The 20306-nt window shown below is 43.4% G+C and overlaps 1 protein-coding gene across 4 annotated transcripts in view; it reads right to left on the bottom strand.

The window, feature by feature from the left end:
• Slc1a2 (solute carrier family 1 member 2) overlaps positions 1 to 20306 on the bottom strand; it is a 128876-nt gene that overhangs the window by 13564 nt on the left and 95006 nt on the right. For all 4 annotated transcript variants that reach the window (XM_055599761.1, XM_055599767.1, XM_055599756.1 and 1 more), the window contains exons 8-9: positions 17422 to 17616; positions 10788 to 10922 (exon numbers count right to left, since the gene is read on the bottom strand). In XM_055599761.1, the coding sequence (XP_055455736.1) occupies positions 10788 to 10922; positions 17422 to 17616 (330 nt within the window). The remainder of the gene's footprint in view (positions 1 to 10787; positions 10923 to 17421; positions 17617 to 20306) is intronic.

The raw sequence follows: 20306 nt of genomic DNA on the forward strand, positions 1-20306 counted from the left end.
TTGCCATGGGGAGGTGATCAAAGAGTCAGCCACTGAGTCCATGTCAGAGATAGCCCCCACTCCCCTTGTTAGGGAACCCATTTGGAGATTGAGCTGCCATCGGCTACATCTGAGCAGGGGGTCTCAGTCCTCTCCATGCATGGTCCTTGGTTGATTCATCAGTTTCTGCAGGACCCCCTGGGCCCAGATTTTTTTTGTCTCTGTTGGTCTCTTTGTGGCGCTCCTGTCCTCTCTAGGTCTTAAGGGTAGTTGTGCTCTCCCTTGGGAAGAACCAGCTGATCAGTGTGAAAGAGCCTTTGACCACACTTCTATACCTCCAAAGTTCTATCAAGGAAGGTGATGGGCAGTCACAAGGGAAATAAATAGGTAAACAAATAAGGATGTGTGAAAAATAAGAGAAAGGAGATGATGTAATGCTATTGCCAGGATAGTCTTAGTTGAGGACACTCACCTTCCATTCAAATTCTGAGCATGATTAAGTCACGGGCAGAATGGAAATGTTCATTTTATAATTAGAACAATGACCTAAAATAAATCCTATTTGATGTGATGTAATTTATCCGTCATTAGGAAGTAGGAATGATGAAGCTGCACTAGAAGGAATCTGGCTGGCTCCCTTGCAAGTCCAGCTGTCCTGATTTCAACCAGGCACATATGCCCATAATGCTGGGGCAGGTGTCAAGTGATCAGAACTGAATTGAACTCTTGAGTGTGTCTCTGCTTAGAGCGCACTGGGCCCTCTTTGGCTCTTGAGCATCTGGCAGAGGGGTGGTCGAGGCTGTACCTAAATGAAGAATAGGCTTGAGGACAGCCACAGGTACTTGAAATTGATGGTTAAGGACCCCCCCCCCAGCATAAGTGTGCAAAAAGGAACACAGGATAGGAGTTAAGACAAGGTGTTAGACATTTAGATTGGAGCATAAAACTCCACTGTGCTACTGTACAGCAGGGTCACTAGAACAGCCAACATCTAGTGTACATTTCAAAGACAGAAGAAGGACATGGGAAGCTTTTATCATAAAGAAATTTTTGGAAGACATACATATTTAACTTGACTAAGATACTACACATACACACACACACACACACACACACACACACACACATATATATATATATATATGCATCAAGATATTATGTGATACCACTAATATATATACAATTGTATGCTTTAGAGGATTAAAAAACATACAATTATATGTATAGTTTTTATGTACATCAGCTAAAAGCGGCTGAGATGTAGCTCAGAGATAAAGAAATTATCTAGTATGTGCAATGACTTGGGTTTTATCCATGGCACCATAAGAAACGAATCAAAGAACAGACTCCAGAGGCAGCCTGGTTAGGACTCAAATGCAAGCTTTGTCCCCTACTGCTGAAACTCTTAGCCTATTAATATTTGTGGGCCTTCTCAAAATTGAAACAACAAAATGGCCAGGACACAGGGTTGTTATGAAGATAAAATAATATAAACAAAATGCTTATCACAGTTTCAGACATTTGCTAAAAACCACTTTTAAAAAGGTATTTAGCCTGATTATAAGGTATATATAATATATTTCTATAGGTTTTATCTACTCGATTTAAATATTTTTGACAGTTTCTAGGCAGCACATCCAAACATGCCTGGTTAAACTACTGTCTCCCCCTGAAAACATTAACCCTATTTTTCCTCCAACTCTTATAATATGCAAGATGTGGCAGACAATGCCAATTACCACTTCGAGTTCATAGAAAATAGAAGTACCTCTAGGTTTTAGTAACAAAGACACTGCTATTGATCCACTGAGAGCCATTTATAAGGACAGAACCTGGCTCTTGCAAGTTGTTTAAAAGTTGTGAGGAGAAGGAGGGACAGGAGGTATGTATATATAAACCTTTTCCAAGAAGAAAAAGGAGAAAAGGAGTAGTTGATGAGAGAGGCAGATAATATGGAGGACTTCTGGGTTGTTTTTCCTTTAAAAGTGAAATACTTGAGGTTGATTAAATGTCAAAAGAAGGCCATTGAGAAGACAAGACTAAAAAAATAGAGAAAAGATGATGATCTCTGGCAATGAGTCCTGGACAGATCTGAGAGAATGGGATCCAAAGTGGAGATAATGGTAATATCTTTTGGCAAAGGGACTAAATTCTATCACCAAAGAAGATAAAAGACACAGGAAAAGTTTATGAAGAGGGGGTCCTTAGGGAGATGCCAGGAGTTAAAGGTTTTATGTCAAACAGCAAGATGCCAATTTAGATTAAGCCCCATCCTGCCTACTTCCTCTGCTACTATGCATCCTAGGAAAATTCCCAGGATGCCCAGTCAAGAGATTAGTCATGGCTATTCTATTTGTATCTTTTCCCCACCCAGAAAATAGTGGAAAGCCAAGCAACTTCTATACCACCAGGGAAATGTCTTACTGACTCTAGGGAAGTACAACTCTGGCCCGAAGAAGGATATGAGAATTTCTGGTTCATGTGCAGAAAGTTTTCCACAAGCAAATAACTTTCATTTTCTAACACAGTTACTCCTGACCTCCCGGGAAAGTCTGTCTTTCATGTTGATCTCAGTAGTAGAGAGAAAGATGGGGTGGGACAGAGGAAGAAGATGAAAGGAGAAAGAAGAGGAGAAGGAGGAGGAGGAGGAGAAAAAAAAACAGAAATGACAAAAATAAATAAATAAAAGGAACAGAACTGTTGATGTTACCTCTGGGATTCTGTCTGCTAGGGTAGCAAGAAAGTAAAAGAGCTGAGAGCAGAATCTTGCCTTTAATGAATTCACTATAAATGGCACAGCTCATCTTTCTGGGCTGGCAGGAGCCAAAAACAAGAGGGAACTGAACAGTCCTGCACACCAATCACTGGGTCTGTCTTATTTTAAAAAAAATATTTGCCAAGGTACTCTGGCTCTTTGTTTCTCTTGGTCCGAGTCCTCTGGCAGGGAGGTGTGAGACATTCTCAAAGTCCAAGTTCTCACAGGAAGTGCTGGGGCACGAAATGATCGTTGCTGCAGATGTGAAAGAACCAAAGGCTGGAAGGTATCATAGAGCTCAACCGCGTAGAAATCAAGCATATTGCAAGTTCTCAGCCGGCAGGATGCTGACTGACCTGGAGGAGCCTAGCTCACCTAGTGGTGCTGACCTGGGGCAGGCTGGCACTGGGGGCATGGGGAGAATCACGTAACTATTGTTGGTTAATATGTGATTGGATTGCAGCCTGGGGCGCCAACCTGGCTCTAAAAGGCAGGTCAGTTAGCTTTTCCTGTGCGGCTTTCTCATTTGTCAGAATCAGAACAGTGACCCACCCACGGGGAAGATAATAACTGCTGACAGGCCACCTGAGAGGCTCTTCACAACACCCTTTGCATATGAAAGGCTGATATGGCACAAAATAAGTGGCATTCCATTAGCTCCTTGTGACATCGCTATTATTAGCCAAGTGATGGGTACACTTCTCCTTTAATTCTCTCACCAGATGGATACTCCTTGTTTTGCACCTAGCACACTGTTGGGATTTCTTAAGCACACCACATCTGGTTGTTGTTTTGAAACTTCTTTACTAAAGTGTAAACTCTTTGGATACTGAGATGATGTTTTATAGTTTCTATGGAAGAATTGGCTCCAGGACCTCCTACGGATACCCAAATCCACAGATGCTCAAGTCCCTTACACCAAATGTTCTAACATTTGCTTATAACCTGCAGGCCCCTCCCCGTGTACCCTAAATCGCCTCTAGATCACTTACAGTACCCAACACAGTAGAAACACTGCATAAACACCTGAATTACATTGTTTTGGGAAGACTCCTAAGACAAAAATGTCTGTACATGATCAGTTCAGATGCATTCTTAAAAATGGTTTCTATCTATGCTTGGTTAAGTCTGAGAACACAGAAACCAGAGAGCATTCAGTGTGGCCCCAAGAAGGGAGGGAGACTTGGGAAGTAGATAGGAGCAGGAGCAAGAATAGAATGAATTGTTCCTTTGGATTAGAAGCAGAGGAACTGAAGATAAAGAGAGGGTTGTTTGCTCATCAAAACATCTGGCAGGATTATCACTGTGAAAAGCGAGGATGCAGGCAGGCATCATCCAAAAGGAGGAGGGAGTCATAGAAATCCAGCCTGAAGGGGGTGAACAAAGAGCTTGTAAAAGACTCAATGAGAAGAACAAGAGGACTCAGCAAAACAAAGAGATTGAACGTGGCCAAGTCAAGGCAGGGGAGATCACGAGACATGTAGGACAGTAAAGAGATGATTTATAGGGAAAGAGATTCTCTGTATTTAAATTTTCATTGCTGGGGCAGGTTCAGCAGTTCCAAGCCTGTACTGCTCTTTGCAAAGGACCTGAGCTTGATTCTCAGCATCCACATGAGGTACATCACAACTGAGACTGTACTCTGGACCAGGAAACTGTACCCACGTGCACATACCTACAAATGCACATGAATAAAAATGAAACAAAAAACTCTATAAAAATTTCCTTCCTATGCTGATATAATTGTAATTTCAGGGTTCAGACAACAGTGAGACTCAGTTGTAGGTGACAGAGACTTTGCATTTTCTGATTCTCCTTAGCTTTTGTGACATATTAAAAATGGCGTTGCTGTTCAGCCTGTGGCAACCACCTAGTCCCAGGATGTGCTATTGTTTTGCCTTGAGTCAGAGGCCCATGAGTTGGTAGGGGAAGACTTGGTGGAATGTGGATCACATTCCACAGTGAAGCTGACATACACTGGAGATAGGATAAAAAAGAAATGAGAATTTTGCGTGTGTGGAAAACGAAAAGCCAGAGAATGACATTAATATAAGCTTCTAGAGTCTTCAGAGAGATAGTGGATGTAGAGGTTGGCTTTCTTTTCCATCGGGAATGGACTGGAAGTTAGGTAAGTTTTGTATGTAGTGTATATGTGTGTGTGTTTAAAACATTTGCATCTTCCTTTTCTTTTCTTTTCTTTTCTTTTCTTTTTTGAGACAGGGTTTTTCTGTGTAGCCTTGGCTGTCCTGGGGGCTTTAGAGACTAGCCTGGGCTCAAACTCACTAAGACCCACCTGCCTCTGCCTCCCTGAGTGCTGGGATTACAGGCGTGCAGCACTGCATCCCGCTGCATATGTCTTAAGCCAGCATCAGAGAACCCATCTTCTCAGGCTTACAATACCCAAGAAACGTCCAAGTTGTCTGTACTCTGAATTGCAGTTTGGTCATTTACTGGCTACCGAACAGGATAAATTATGTCTCTTGGTTACCTCAGCTACATGGGGCACCCCCATTAGATTCCTTATGATTTGCTGTAACTTTTCAGGGAATCAGTGCTACGTGATCAGAACAAGGCCTGATACTTCCTCATTGACAATGCAATTTCATTGAGTGGATGCATGAACTGTCAATAGTCATTCAATATGCAGTGCTTAGATGCCTGTAGTCAGGAAGACCCTGGCTGATCTGAAACTCCTTCCCTACTTGCACAGGTGCGATCCCTGGACCCCATCATCAGTACCACCTATGAACTTGGTAGAAACGTCAGTTCTTGTACCACATCCTAGACCTCCTGAATCTACATCAGATTGATCGTAGACTCTTGAGGATCAAAGCTCTGCGGTATACTTTTCAGATGTCCTCTCAATCCTCCCTTAGCTTGCTTAGCAACCATGAGTCCAGAAAAAGATCTCCCTAACAGAACAGCATAGGAGAAGTGGCCCACACCTCCATGCTATGGTATATGGCTCTTCCTTTCTAGCTCTTTCTAGACCCAGGAATTTATTATCTGCCTCTGGTATTGGTATTATCTCAGTTTTTTCTTTATCTTCCCGACTTATTATCTTTCCATAATTTCTTATAAATTATATCTATGTTTCGATACAAAGGGTTTCTTGGACCCAGGGGATGGTTCAAGCATTAACCAGGCCTGCCTCCCCCGTACTTCAGGACTTGGGCATGTTGAAATGCTCTAGAACCTTGGCTTTCACCATGACCTTTACAAAGCAGCTAAGCCTGCCCACAAACAGGCATCTAGGGCTTTGAAAGGCTGTAATGAGAATGGATGCGCTCCAGCAGTTGGCAAACACTGTTGACACATTAAATGTCACTGCTGCCTCTGTTTGGTTTTAAATTGAAAAATTGCTAGCATTATAAAAAGCTCACAGACTTTGGCCTAAAGAAGAAAAACCCCTTTTTTTTTTCTCTGCTCTTCCTCCATCAATTACTTTCCTAAACAACAGCCAACCTCCTCTGGCGCCCCAGCCCCCATTCCCACTCATACACCAGTGAACATCTGAAGCCCATGAAGGTTAGCGAGCTGAAGTTTCCAGAACTCTCACTGGTAAGGGAGAGTGTGACATCAGTACTGACTCAAAACAGGTCTAACCCAACTCTCATGTCCATCTTCCCAAGATCCTCAAAGCATCCTCCTCCCTTTCTTCTTGATCACATGGCCTCAGCTTTTCTGAGACCACAATCTTAGACCTAGGAAAAAGCTTTTCATTGGTGCTTTTATTTCCTGATTTGGTTCAGGACAGGTTTTTTTGGTTGGTTCGTTGGTTGGTTGGTTGGTTTGGTTTGTTTGTCTGTTGTTGTTTTGGTTTTTGTTTTCTTGCATGATTTTTGTCAAGGAAATTAATCCAGAAAGATCGCTATTTTTTTTGGTGGTGTTCAGCCAACTCCTTCCTGCTGGCACACTGCACACATACAGTTAGGACACTGTACCCTCCTACACAAGTGCAAGCATGTGGACACCTGCATGGGGTGATCTGAGAGGAAGCGCCCTCCTATTCCATTTGCTAACATTTAGGTCAGATGTAGGCAGGGTCTTTAATATTTCATGAAGTGACTCTCATCCAACAGGTTTGAGAGCAGGAGACTGCCAAGAACTCCAAGGCTCATCGTGGCAGACTTGCTGGGGCTAGAGAGCTTGAATTTAAGAGTGGCTAACTTAAGAGTGGCTAACTTGATCCTACCTCACTGACCTCTGTTTAGTTAGGCTTTAATCCTGGAAGGGGAAAGAAAGAAAGGAAGAAAGGAAGAAAAGAAGAAGGAGGGAAGGAAGGAAGGAAGGAAGGAAGGAAGGAAGGAAGGAAGAAAGAAAGAAAGAAGGAAAGAAAGAAAGAAAGAAAGAAAGAAAGAAAGAAAGAAAGAAAGAAAGAAAGAAGGAAAGAAAGAAGGAAAGAAAGAAAGCCAAACAAAAGAGTCTGGTTGTTAATACAAAGAATCAAGAACGTCTTCATCCATTTGTAGTACTATAACAAAACACTTGCGACTGGGAAATTTATGAAGAACAGAAATTGATTTTCTTAGAGTTACAGAGTCTGATAAGTACTAGGTTCAAGGCACTAGAATCTGGTGTGGCCAGGCTCCTGCACCATCATATGCTAGAAGGTGGCAGAACAAAGCAAGAGGGGGAAAGGGGCTGGACTCGACACTATATGAAGGCACCAGGGCCATTCTTCCTTCAGAAAGCAGTTCTGAAGGTCTTTCCTCTTAAAGTGAGGTAAAATGTCAATGTGGGTTTTTATGGGAACAATGATGCCCTCCCCCAGTAGGCCCATCTTCTCCAGCTTTGCCAACTCTGGACCTCTCTACTCCCTGCTCTTCAATGACAGACTTTGTGGCGACAACATGGAGCAGTCTGAAGAACCCTGCCCTGGTCATACTAGCTCTACTGTGCTTCAGCAAGACACTGACTCTTTTTTTTTTTTTTGGAAGGGGGGTGGTTGTTTTGAGACATGGTTTCTTTGTGTAGCCTTGGCTCACCTGGTACTTGTTCTGTAGACCAGACTGTCCTCGAACTCACAGAGATCCACCTCCTTCTGCCTCCCAAGTGCTGGGATGAAAGGCGCACACCACTACTGCCTGGCAAGACACTTATTCTTGTGATGAACAGTTCTGTCATCTAATGCGTACGCCATAGAACTCATCAAGGGTAAATGAAAAGCAGGTGCAGAGGTGCCATAGCACCTGCCAAACATCGGCGCCTTTCCCTTGTCCCTGATTATGTGACTGCGTACTTGCCACTCAGAAACGCTGCCGTTATACTGAGGGGAGGGCTCCAGCAGTACAAATGTCTACCAGATTAAATTCTCTGTGTGCGCATCTGTGAGCAGCATGCACATGCATGAGGGCAGGTGTGTATGTTCCGATGTGTGCGTGTGTGAATATGTGCGGGTGACGTGCCAGAAGTCAACCCCAGATCTCAGCCATCTTTTCATCAGATACCATCTCCCTGGTCTGTCAGATGGGTCTTTCACCTCTCCTCTAGCCCGGGACTCACTGATTTGACTAAGATGGCCAGCCACAACCTGCCTGCCTCTGCCTCCCCAGTTCTGGGGTGACAGTTGTGCATCCCTATGCTCAACTTTTAAATTATTGATTTGTTTGTGTCTATGTGTGTGTGTGTGCTCGTGTGTGCATGTGTGTGTGGGGGGGGTGGGTGACACAGCATGTATGTTGAAGTCAGAGAAAAACCCTGTGAAGCTGGTTCTCTCCTTCCACTTTACAAGGGTTCTAGGAATGGAACTTGGGTCGCCAGGCTTGCAAGGCAATTGCTAAGTGAGCCATCTGCCTGATGATGGCCCTGAAAAGATGAATTCTAATGGTGGATTTCAGGTTTTGGAAAAAAGCCCAATAAGAGATGAGGCAATGGATTTGCAGGAGATAAGAAAATTTATAGCAGGACCTGAGGAGGCTCAAGAGGGAAAGAGCTGGAGAGAATGGAATCAGTAAGTAAAAGGGGGAGGGCGGTGGACCTTGAACAACTTCCTTTGTCACTCTTTTTGTGTAGTTAATTTAGGGTTAGCAGACTCCCAATATATCCTTTGTCCCCAAATACTGACAATGTCTTTCTTTCCCCTTATGGGTGAGGCCCTTCTCCTCACCCATAACTCACCTTGCACCTTTGTCTCTGGTATTTCACTCCCTCCTAATTCTTCCCACCCTGAACCACTAACTCACAGCTGCCCTGCCTGAGTAGATACCATGGCATCTTGGTGCCAAGACAGTGCATAAAAAAAAATTATTAGAGACAGGCCCACCACCAGGATGTGAGAGGCAGGCAGAAACAGACATAAGGTCCCAGTCAAGCAAGCCATCTCCATAAGAACGTGTCTCTGATGATGAAGGAGGCAGACAGGAAGTGCTGTGGCTTCCCAGCAGCCCTGTGGGATTGTCCTTGGAGCCTCTTTTTGTTCCAAAGCAAATCCCAACACCAGGTACAAAAGGCAAGGAATCTAGGCTTTCTTCTAGCCTTCATCTCTTCATCCCCTCAGGGTTAGCATTTTTGGAAGAGCTGGAGCATGTAGGAGATAAAAATTTAAGTCCATAAAAATTTGGCTTCTTCATCCTAAAATTTATGCTCATCAGAACTTTGGTTCACAACACAGTTTGAAAAGGAAGTGAAGGCACTTTGGCCGTCCATTTCTGCCAGTACTTGTCACAGTGTACCTCTGATGTTAAGAGCCATGACACTGTCCAGCACTTTACCATTTAACTCCAAGGACAGATATGATACATCAGCATGATTCTCAAAGAACAGCAGTGTCCTCACAAAGACCCTTAGAGAGGCTCTATCCCAGTGTCCCTGTTTGGGGATGAGCTAGCCAGGTTTGTCCACACTTATGAATGGACTATGAATCTTCTACACTAGCAAAATGTTCTTTACTGGGAAATGCAGCCAGGCTAAATGCACATGGTCAGACCCAAGCTTCCCTACGTGGCCTCCAAGGGCATTGTCCATCTTACCACACCTTCCTTCACTTAAAGACTCCATATCATTTGCAGCCACAGTGCCTTTGCACAGGTGGCTTTCATAAGGATGTGCTATTTCTCCTCCACCTAAGTATCTTGAGGCTTCTTAATCAGTTATGGCTTAGCATAGCTCTTCCTGCCTTCTGAAACTTAAATCTGACCACGAACAAGAATATGATGGGCTACAGAACAAGGCAGGCCGGGGGTCAAATCTCTGTCCATTCCTGAGTCCAAGCCTTGCATCCTGTCCTACAATACGGCAATGATACAACAGCAAACTTTCAGGACTGGTCTAGCCTGTTACAGGAGCTGACACATGGCGCAACCTCTTCTACTGTTTTCTGATAGTCTCCACTTTGCCCTTTCATCTTAGGCTGACATAGATGGCTCTATGCTTTATTTAATTGAAATTAATGTACATTAAACTGTACCCATTTATTTAAACACATAGTGCGACAAGTAGTGACAAATACAAAACACCTGTGAATATGGGCCACTTCTATTATTCTTCAGAGTTTTCCTAGTACCCTGATACAAGGGAACCACGCATCACTTCTTACTGCTATATGGCTTATAGTGTCTCCTCCTAGAGCTTCATGTAAACGCACTTATATGCATGCACATTCTTCTGTATCTGGCTCCATTCACTCAGTAAAATGCTTTGAGGGTCTTTGCCTGTATCATTACAGCTACATTTTCTTTTTTGAGACAGGGTCTCAAATAGCCCAGGCTAGCCTCAAACTCACTATGCAGTCAAGGATGATTCTGAATTCCGGATCATCTAGCTGTCCTTCCCCAGGGCTGGGATTACGGGCACAAACCATGCTGCCTGGTTTGTGCAGTGCTGGGAACCAAAGCTACACAAATACTCTACCCACGGAGCTGTATCCCAAGCCCTCTCATCACTATATTTTATCTTTGTATTATGACTTAACTGACTCCTCCACTAGATTAGGAGGCCTTCAAATTACTTTTTAACTCCTTGGTCCTGCATTGCAGTCTTGCCACCTGTCCACTCCATGAAGGCATCACTCACAATCCGCCCCCCCCCCCCAACCCAACCCCCAGGCACTTACAGAAGCCAGTCTACCGCCACCAGCAGACTGATGTCCTCTGTCGGCAGGCCCACGGCGGTGAGAATGAGGAGCATGGTGACCAACCCTGCACTGGGAATACTGGCTGCGCCGATGCTCGCAAGGGTGGCTGTGAGGCTGCAAGGACAGAGAAATCCAGGTCACAGGAAGACAGAGAGTCTTGGCAACCTTAGAGATATGTACATACAATCTTCCAATTTTCCTACAGCCATCAGAAGTCCTTCCTTTCTTTCTCCAGGGAAGAAAGAAATGTAAACTACTAATACCCAGGAACTGAGCTCAACAATGATGGACACTTATAAATTCGTGGATTAGGGTGGCAGCCCCATTGTGATATACCAAATTAGTCTAACGTACGCAGGGCTAAGGCAGTTGACGTTCTAAAAGCAGTCATGGAAAGATTAAAGATGAAGGAGTTAGTCACCCTCTCCCCTCCTGTGGGAACACAACTGCATTCACTTCCGTTTATGCCTCCGTGTGTCGGTGGGTGCCACAGTTCGCTGGACTACGTGGCAAAAGTCTGAGGAGGTCCTTGCCAATGTTAACATGAGAACTCAGAACAGGAAATATGCAGAACCAGTGAAGTGGACATCAGGGGAAGCAATTAACATATTCCAAAAGACAGTCAGTTTCACTTGCCTGGACATTTCTCCCTAGGCTGGAAAACACATTATTCATAAAGAGGGTGCCACGTAATGATAACGGAATAAAAAAAAAAAAAAAAAAAAAACTTCTCATGCGGTTCTTCATCAACTTTTCAAGGAACACCAGGAGCACACCTGCCGCAAATTTGAACTCTTTCCCCAGAGTTCAAAGTTTAAGCATCCTGTCTATATACCAGAGGGCTCCTGGGGCATAAGTGGCAGTGACTTTTCCATCTTTGTACATGTTGTTTCATAGAGGCAATCACTTAATTTTTTAACTGCTTGTGTGTATGTATGGGTGCAAGCGTACATGTTATACATGTAGAGGTCAGAGGACAACCTTGTATGTCATCTTCAGGTACGCCATCCACCTCCTTTGAGGCAGGTTTTTAGAACTTAACATCTAGCCACTGTGTCCCAGGTTATCTGCCTGTCTTCCAGTTCCAATATTAGCATTAAACACACCTGCCCCTGCGCCTGGTATTTTATGTGGGTTTTGGACTCTAACTCAGGTCCTCAAGTTCGTCAGGCAAACCATCTCTTCGGACCTGGTGCTGTCACTTCTAAATAGAACGTTGCTTCTGGAATTAGGGTTCCCCATGTGATTTTGCATGTGCTGAAAAAAAATGAGGTTTGCTTGCTTTGTAGTTAAGACATTACAGTGTTTCTGGAATGGGCACTCAGGCACCAAACTATAGGCTCTCAGAAGGTTTTAACCAAGTCGGTCCGTCAGTGTGGCCCAGCCTAGTATCCCAATACCTGTAACTGAGAGCTTGAAGATCCCTGTAACTTCAGTGGACTGGCATGCTTGTTTCATTTTGTCACCCTGTTCAGGTATATTACATGCCTGGGTGTGATCTACAGAGCATGCCTGTGTCCTTTCCCTGTCACACCAGCAGGGAGCTATGTTGTGTTTTAGAGAACTCCATGATCAAGCCCATCTAAGGTGGCAGATAGAGCATGTAGAAACTTTTTGAGCTTAAACAACCTAGGTTAAAATCCTAGCTCTACCATTTGTCAGCCACGTGCACGACCTTGGGCAACTGTTTCTCTTTGTACCTCGACTTCCTCGTCTGTGCAAAGGATAAATGAGGGAATTTTTTTCATGTGGTGGTCAGCAGCTTTTAGGAGCCAGTAAGCACAAAGGCACTTAAGAGAGATTGGGCACATTGCAACCCCAAAGCCAAGTAAACCGCCATTCTTCTCAGGAACTCAGAGACAAAGTGAGAAAGTTGTGGGAGTGAAACTTCCCTAAAGCCCCAGACAGCTGGGACTCCTCATCCTTTCCCCAGTAGGGACAGGACAGAAGGGAAGGAGGGATTCCCAGGTCCCAGTCATCCTTCGCCTTGCTGTTTGATTTTCAGCATGGGTTGCTTTGGTCATGAGTCACTTATAAGTACTGTGGCCATTTTAATTGAACTGGCTTTTGGTTCTGTGAGACAAATATATATAATTTCATATATATATATATATATATATATATATATATATGAAATTCTTGTTGGGAGTCAAATTTAACAACAACTTTGTCCTCCTACGGACAGTGTTATCTTGAGCATTCTCGGTCTGCCCCTGGTCCTTTGATCTGTTATGCTTTGTCTAGTATTCCACTCCCCTGGATGGCTTCTCTAGAGGCAAGTTCCTGGAGGCTGTGCCAAGTTCCATCAAAGCAGGACCTCACAGTAACCATGCAAGGTACGTAAACATGTCCTTTCACGATGAGACAATCAGGAATTGGATGGGTGGGGTAACTTAGGGTCACACAGATTCAAAATGGTCTTCTGGGATTTGAACACTCCTCTGCTTGATTCTGCTACATGCTAGCTCCTGGAAGTTATATGACTTAATAATTATACAGAAAGTTCTTGGTCACTGCTCTCCCAACATAAGAGAGAAGAGAAGTTGAGGGATTTGCACAATTGTGAAACATGAAGCTAAATTTGGCTAGTTTTCCCCCGAATACATTGTAGGCAGAGAACTACACATATACCATGCAGGGACCTGTAGAGGCAGACCTTCAGATGTATACAATTAAGAAGGATTTGACTAAACTTGCCCAGAGGCCAAGATTTAAACAAATATGGCCAATCTTCTCCTTCGCTCAGTGAAAGTTCCCAACACTAGCATTGTTAATATAAAATAAATTCCAAGTAGATAGAATTATGTAATGCCAGTAAAATCCAAGTCACTTAGTCACTGCTCAAATTCTAATCCCATAATATGCACTGGAGGGTAAGCCTATTGCTGTCAAGGCCAAGAATGAAAGAACATAAAGCCATCATTGCTTGACCAAAGGTTTTATTAAGCCAAGAAGCCCTTTTCACCCAAGAGTTTTGAAGCATGGGAAGTTGGAAGTCTCACGTGATATCTTTTAGGACAAGATTCATGTTTGACACCCTGATCTCAAGCAAGTTTTTCATTGTGACTAACCTGTGGTACTCATTAGGTCACAGTCACTTTTTCATTTCATATGATGGGATTCACGTTGTATCTTACGCATGTCATTTATAGTAACAATTCCAATAGCTCCCATCTATTGAGATGCAACATGCATGATGCTCTCAACCCCCGAGACTCTGGGATTGCTGTCTTCATAATGTAGATGAGGAGATGGAGGTTCTACAGCACAAGGTGTTTGTAAAGGTCAGATAAATAAACATACAAAGGCAGCTCAACAGCATGATAGCGGAGACCCACATGTAAGTGGCCTGTGTTCAAGTCCTACTTATAGACCACTTACAGACATGCTCTTGGGCAAGAATTTTTTTCTTTATTTGTGCCTTATTTTCACCAACTGAGATATATAGAACCCAATATCCATTTTCTAAAGATACTTCGAAGGCCACAAATTAAGATCCTCAGTAAACAAAAGACTGTATCACAATTCTGGAACCTGAATTTTAGCCATCCTCTAGATGTCTGGACTCTCTGAGCTTCAGTTTCCTCATCATTCAGATGAAGTGGTTTCGTAAGGCATTATTTATATTTCCAAATCACATGTTAAACCTGGAGCAGTTTTATTTTCTTTGTTTTCTTACTTAGTTGTTGAGTCAAGCTCTGGTGTGTATGGAATGTTCATTAAAGCCATCTGGAATGGCTATGAGGAAGGAACTTGTAACCCAGCAAAAATAGCCCTGAGCTGGCTAAAAGGCTCCCAGATAGACGCATGAGGCACGGCTCTGACGTGGCAGTTCCTTTGGGGTATCAACCCATAAAACACTGAAAATTCCAGTCTCCTGGGCCGGTTGTAAGTATGGTATCCCAATAACCTCAGTATGTAGAGAAATCAGAAACAAAGGAACTGAATCTTTTACAAATGGCCCTAAGACCACTAAAGCCTCCTAGAGAATGAGCTAGTCCATGAGCCATAGGACAGACACCAGCTGTCTCCAGAGTTTCTAAAGTAGAGACGGAACATGCTGTTAAGGGTTTGAAGGCAGGAAAAGGCCACTATATGAATCTGGACACAAAGGATATGGCTTCTCCATGTGCAATGGAGATAAGAGCAACAAAAGTTCTATTCTAACAGCTTCCTTTGCGTTAAAGTCAGGAAGGAGAGTATGGGGTGGAAAAGGGGTGGCTAAGGAGCCAAGATGTGACACCTGCCTATGGTATCCACAACCCTGAAGACTAGGTCTCATATATAAGCACCCCTAGGCTCATCTCATTGTTCTGTGAAATGGTGACAATGGATATCCTTCCTTTTCAGATTGCTGGGAAGTGAACTGCTGAGGTAAACTATGAAGGATGCCGCGTCAGGGGCACCACAGGACTGGACTTGTTCTCATTCTAGAAGCTGAAAGTTATTTCCATGTCAACCTAATCTTTTCTCTGAATGAATCAGCAGGGCTGTGGTTGTTACAGTTCTTCAGAATTTTCTTTTGCCTCCAAGTACATTGATTACACAAAATGTGATCCATCTATCCCTTGCATTTACTGATCTCATAGAATCTGAGAGAGAAAGGAAATGTGATTCGTAACATCCCAAAAGTTGTGACTTTAAAAGTCTTAAAGGGTCAGGTAGTGGTAGTAGGTGACAAGGCCAGGTCTGGGTGGTAAGGGGCAGGACAACCGGTAAACGGAAAACACCTGTCTTAAAAGACACTAACATTCTAATTATTTTACAGCATATTACAAAGCAAACAGCAATGCTCTGAGCTTGCTTCAGTCCACCAACTGCCAATTCACAGTCCCGGGTTCTAAATACCTTCCTCATTTGTAGGACCAGGAGGTAGTTCACTGTTTCGCTGTTATTGTTTGGATTTCTACTTTGGTTAAACCCAGGAACTGCCTTCTCGTTTAACAGAAGCTCCTAGTTGGAGTAGATGTGACGAAACTAAAATGATGTCGTGGTATGGTGTCAGCACAGCACTGAATGGTTTGAAGGCTGAAGCTTTCAAGGGCTTTACCTACAGATAAGATCTCGGTTTACGGAGAAGCAACTCATTTGAGATGACTTCTCAGGACAATGTTCTCAATTAAAAACTAGTGAACACAGTAAATGAAAGTTCTAGAGAGAGCAGAAATGTGTGCTCCTTATTTACACTAAAATAGTCTATGTGGCACTGATGAATCTCAGTAGTTCGTCATGTCTACCGTCGTGCCTTGGAATACTGAAAGGAGTATTTTTTTTCTTTTTTTTTAATTTTATTTTTCTTATTAGTTACATTTTGTTAACTCTATGTCCCAGCTGTATCCCACTCCCTCATTCCCTCCCCAACCTCACACTCCCTCCCTGGTCTTCTGCCTGCCCCTTTCCAAGTCCACTGATAGGGGAGGACCTCCTCCCCTTTCATTTGACCCTGTTTTATCAGGTGTCTTCAGGGCTGGCTGCAAAGTCCTTCTCTGTAGCCTAACAGGACTGCTCCTCCCCTGGGGTGGGGTGGGGAGGTCAAAGAGCCTGCCCTTGAGATCCTGTTAGAAATAGTCCTTGTTCCCCTTACTTTGGGAAACTACTTGGTTACTGAGCTAACACGGGCCACATCTGAGCAGAAGTTCTAGGTTATATCCATAGATGGTCCTTGGTTGAGTATCAGTCTCAGAAAAGACCCTGTGCCTGGATATATTTGGTCCTTGTAGAACTCCTATCCTTTCCATATCATACTAACTCCCCTTCTTTCATATGATTCCCTGCACTCTGCCGAGGGTTTGGTTATGAGTCTTAGTATCTGCTTTGAAACACTGCTAGTTAGAGTCTTTCAGATGCCTTTTGCGGTAGACTCCTGTCATACGTTCAATGCACATCCCATTTGCCTTTCTAAATGAGGATTGATCATCTTTGCCCGTGTCTGCTTTCTTGATTATCTTCTTTAGGTGTGTAGATTTCATGATGTTTATCATATCTTGTAGTTCTATATAAGTGAGTATATACCATGTTTGTCTTTCTTGAAAGGAGTATTTTTAAAGGTTAATTTTTTTATGTGTGCATACACTACATGGATGGAGATCAAAGGACAACTTAAGTTGGTTGTCTCTTTCCATTATGTAGGGCCACAGGACTGAAATCTGGAGGCAAATGCCATTATCCACTGAGCTATCTGCCATGCCCAAGAATGGAACATATTTTAATGACAGAATAATTGGACCCAGAATCAGTAAATGTCACCCCAGCCACATCCGTGCAAGCTCACAAGTAGCAGTATGGCCTTGGACAAACGGCCATATTTTTAAGCTTGATTTACCTTGTGTGTTGAATGAGCATAGAAATAATTGTATGGCCAATTCAGTGGGAATATTAGCAGTCAAATGGTATCTGGGCTCTGACATGGGTAGGCATGTACAATGCACACAGATGGGACTGAGCCTCTTCCTTTCCCTATCACCATCTTTTCCTTCTGAAGTCGGCCAGTAATTCCTTCACTGCGTGTTCACAGGGGCTGACAGTCAAGCAGCCTCCATCAAGGGAACTCGGTGCAGAATGGGAATGGGGTCGATGGATGCTTCTCCGTTCCCTCTGCACGCACTTCGCTCACCTGACAGTCACAATCTGACCTCCATCCAGGATGACCCCATTCATCTGGGCTATGAAGATGGCTGCCACAGCTTCGTAAAGGGCTGTGCCATCCATGTTAATGGTTGCTCCGACTGGAAGGACGAATCTGGTCACACGCTTGTCAATCCCTAGATTGTCTTCCAAGCAACGGAAGGTGACAGGCAAAGTTCCAGCACTGGGAGAGAGAGAGAGAGAGAGAGAGAGAGAGAGAGAGAGACTGCTTTAGAGGCAGGACAAAGCACAAACGAATGACACTGCAAATATTTCATTCTCTTTTTTTCTAACCAACGAGACATGCAAAAATAAATAGCAGTAACTAGGAGCAATTTTAATTAAGCTGCTGATAGGCAACAAAATATTTAGTTGGTTCTGGTTTCTCAGAGTTACTCAGTGCCTGCCAAGTTCTCTGTCCCTCAGTCCCTGTTTCCATTTTTGGGGTAAATCTTGAAGCACACCGATTGTACACACGAATTGGGCTGCAAAAAATTTATGTCAGCTGTCAACAGCAAAATAGAATGAAGAGTTTCATGCCAGAAATGCTATTCCAACAAAATGACCGCATGGACTGTATCTGGCCCCTGGGAATCGTCTTGAGTTGTGCTGATTAATTTGGAGAATGCTGGACAAACATGTTGTGTACCCTCTAGCATGACCCAAGCTTTGAACAATCCATTGGGGAGCTTGGCATACAGTCAAACTCCGAGATACATGACTTCCAGCCAATCCCAAGTCTCTACCACGCCAGGGTAAGAAATCCTGGGATCTAGAGCTAAAGACAGTGTGGAGTGACTTCACTCTCACTCCTCCCAGGCATGGCTGCTGATCCAACCATGGGGCCCACCCTTAGAGGCTAGAACATTTGACATGCTCCTTATCTTCTAGAGTAGGACATCTAATGGAACAAGGCTTCCCCATGGCCAAACTATTACATCCTTTTAAACAGTGGTGAGGAGGAGACTGGAGTTTAAATAATGCTTGAAGTCAAGCAAAGGATCCAAGCACTATGAGATTGTTTTGTGATTTGTCTTGGTTTGATCACTTTTGTCTTATTTAAGTGAACTGGAAAATTTCCAGCGTAGGTGCCATTGGAGGTATTTTCAAGCGTTAGTCAGTTATCCCCTCACTAGTTATAACTGGGGCATCAATCAGACTGGCCAAGTTCACAAACGTCTCAGTTTCTCAGAGTGGGAGAAAAAAACAGCTTAGAGATGTGCTGCTTCTAGGGCCTACTCAAGACCAATAAATCTGAAAGCTATAAAATAAGAAACACCCAAGTCCACCTCTTAAACTGATCCAGACAGAACATCCTTCGTGATTACAGGTGAGAGCTCTGAATGCTTCCTGCTGTTCTTAGGATAGAAAAAGTCAATTGACTGGGTGGTGTGTGTTGTGTTGGGGGGTGTGAGGGGGTGAGGTGTCATTTAAAAAAGCCTTATAAGCTCAAGTAAAAAATAAGGCTTTGTTCTCATTTGCATGCAGGAGATACCATGTTCCTGGCTTGCTGCCTTGGCTGTTTTGATTAGAAGTTGGTGTCCTTTTATTCCTCTCATCCCCTCTCCCCATTTCCTGGAACTTTTTCAAAGGGTTTCCTGGATACTACATGGTCTAAAATGGCTACCTAGTGATTGTGTGGCTGGGATTCTCAACTGTATGGCTCAAAGCATACTTCTGGGGTCACTAAATTATATTAGTTTTCCTTGTTGCATCTACCTTTCCAAAAATGTCATTAAGGGGTCCTTGGACAGAGAGACTGGAGAAATAGTGGTGAGGCATGAAAACAGCCCCTATTCTTCTACTGAGCCGTTTATATGTATGTCCTCCAAATTCACACAGACTCAATCAATCCCAACTAGGACATGAGAACTTTAATGCTCTCCCGTGCTGACAGACTGATTCTCTGGCATTGCTTTTTGGCTCCCATCTGAGCAGACCAATGTGGCTAATAACAATGTCCAACACTTGAGATTCTTCTTATGAAATGACACCTCCTGTCCCAGCGTGCACTGAGCCAGAGATCTGGGACACATTTCTTTCTGATACCAGTCTCTGTGTCCATCAAGAAGAGCCAGTCAACCACCCTCAGTGTTGCTATGGTTGTTATGGTGGCCATGCCTGGGGTTGTTTGGAACCTTTGGGATTTAAGGTTTAAGTGGATAGAAGTGATGGATGTTGAGGCTTTCAACATTTGGCTCTGTTTCTAGTCTCATCTCTGCTTCCTGATTGGCACCTTGAGAAGCCAACATCATGAGTTCTCAATGCTGTGAACAGACCTGTTTCAGTTTCCAGCCCTTCCTCTCCACCAGACAGTGTCTCCTTAAACCTTGAGCCAACGTAAACCTTTCTTCCTTAAGTTGTTTTTGCCAGCTGTTTTGTTACAGTGACATGTAAAGTAACTAGCCAGAGTCCTCCTTCAGTAACATGAGACAGAGTAGTATTTAATGGGCTGTTTCTAGGTGGTGTATTTTTCACCCTTGTGCACATTATGGCAAAGAAACCATGACTTGGTTCTTGGAATGTGAGTTTTGCCCTGTTGCCTTTTAAGAAAAGGAAACTCCACATCCAGGCAAAAGCCACATTTTAAGCAAAGACTAAAACCATCTTTTTCTCCCTATGAAATACAGAGTAAGAGATGGAATGAACGTTTAAGGCTTTATTTAGATAAGTTAAGCATTCAGTTTGGCTTAAATTCCAGGGTTTGCCATCCATATCCCTTTAGGATTTGTTTTGTCTTTTAAAGTTACTAATATACTGGTCTGGTTATTCAAAAGAAAAACATTTTTTGAAATAATTTAAAGAAAAATTTATAAGAGCATTAGGAAAATATAAAACATTATGTTATAATTGTGGATAGAAAAAAATATTTGA

This window comes from Psammomys obesus, unplaced genomic scaffold (genome assembly GCF_907164565.1).
Source record: "Psammomys obesus unplaced genomic scaffold, mPsaObe1.curated_primary_1811, whole genome shotgun sequence".
Lineage (NCBI taxonomy): Eukaryota > Metazoa > Chordata > Mammalia > Rodentia > Muridae > Psammomys > Psammomys obesus.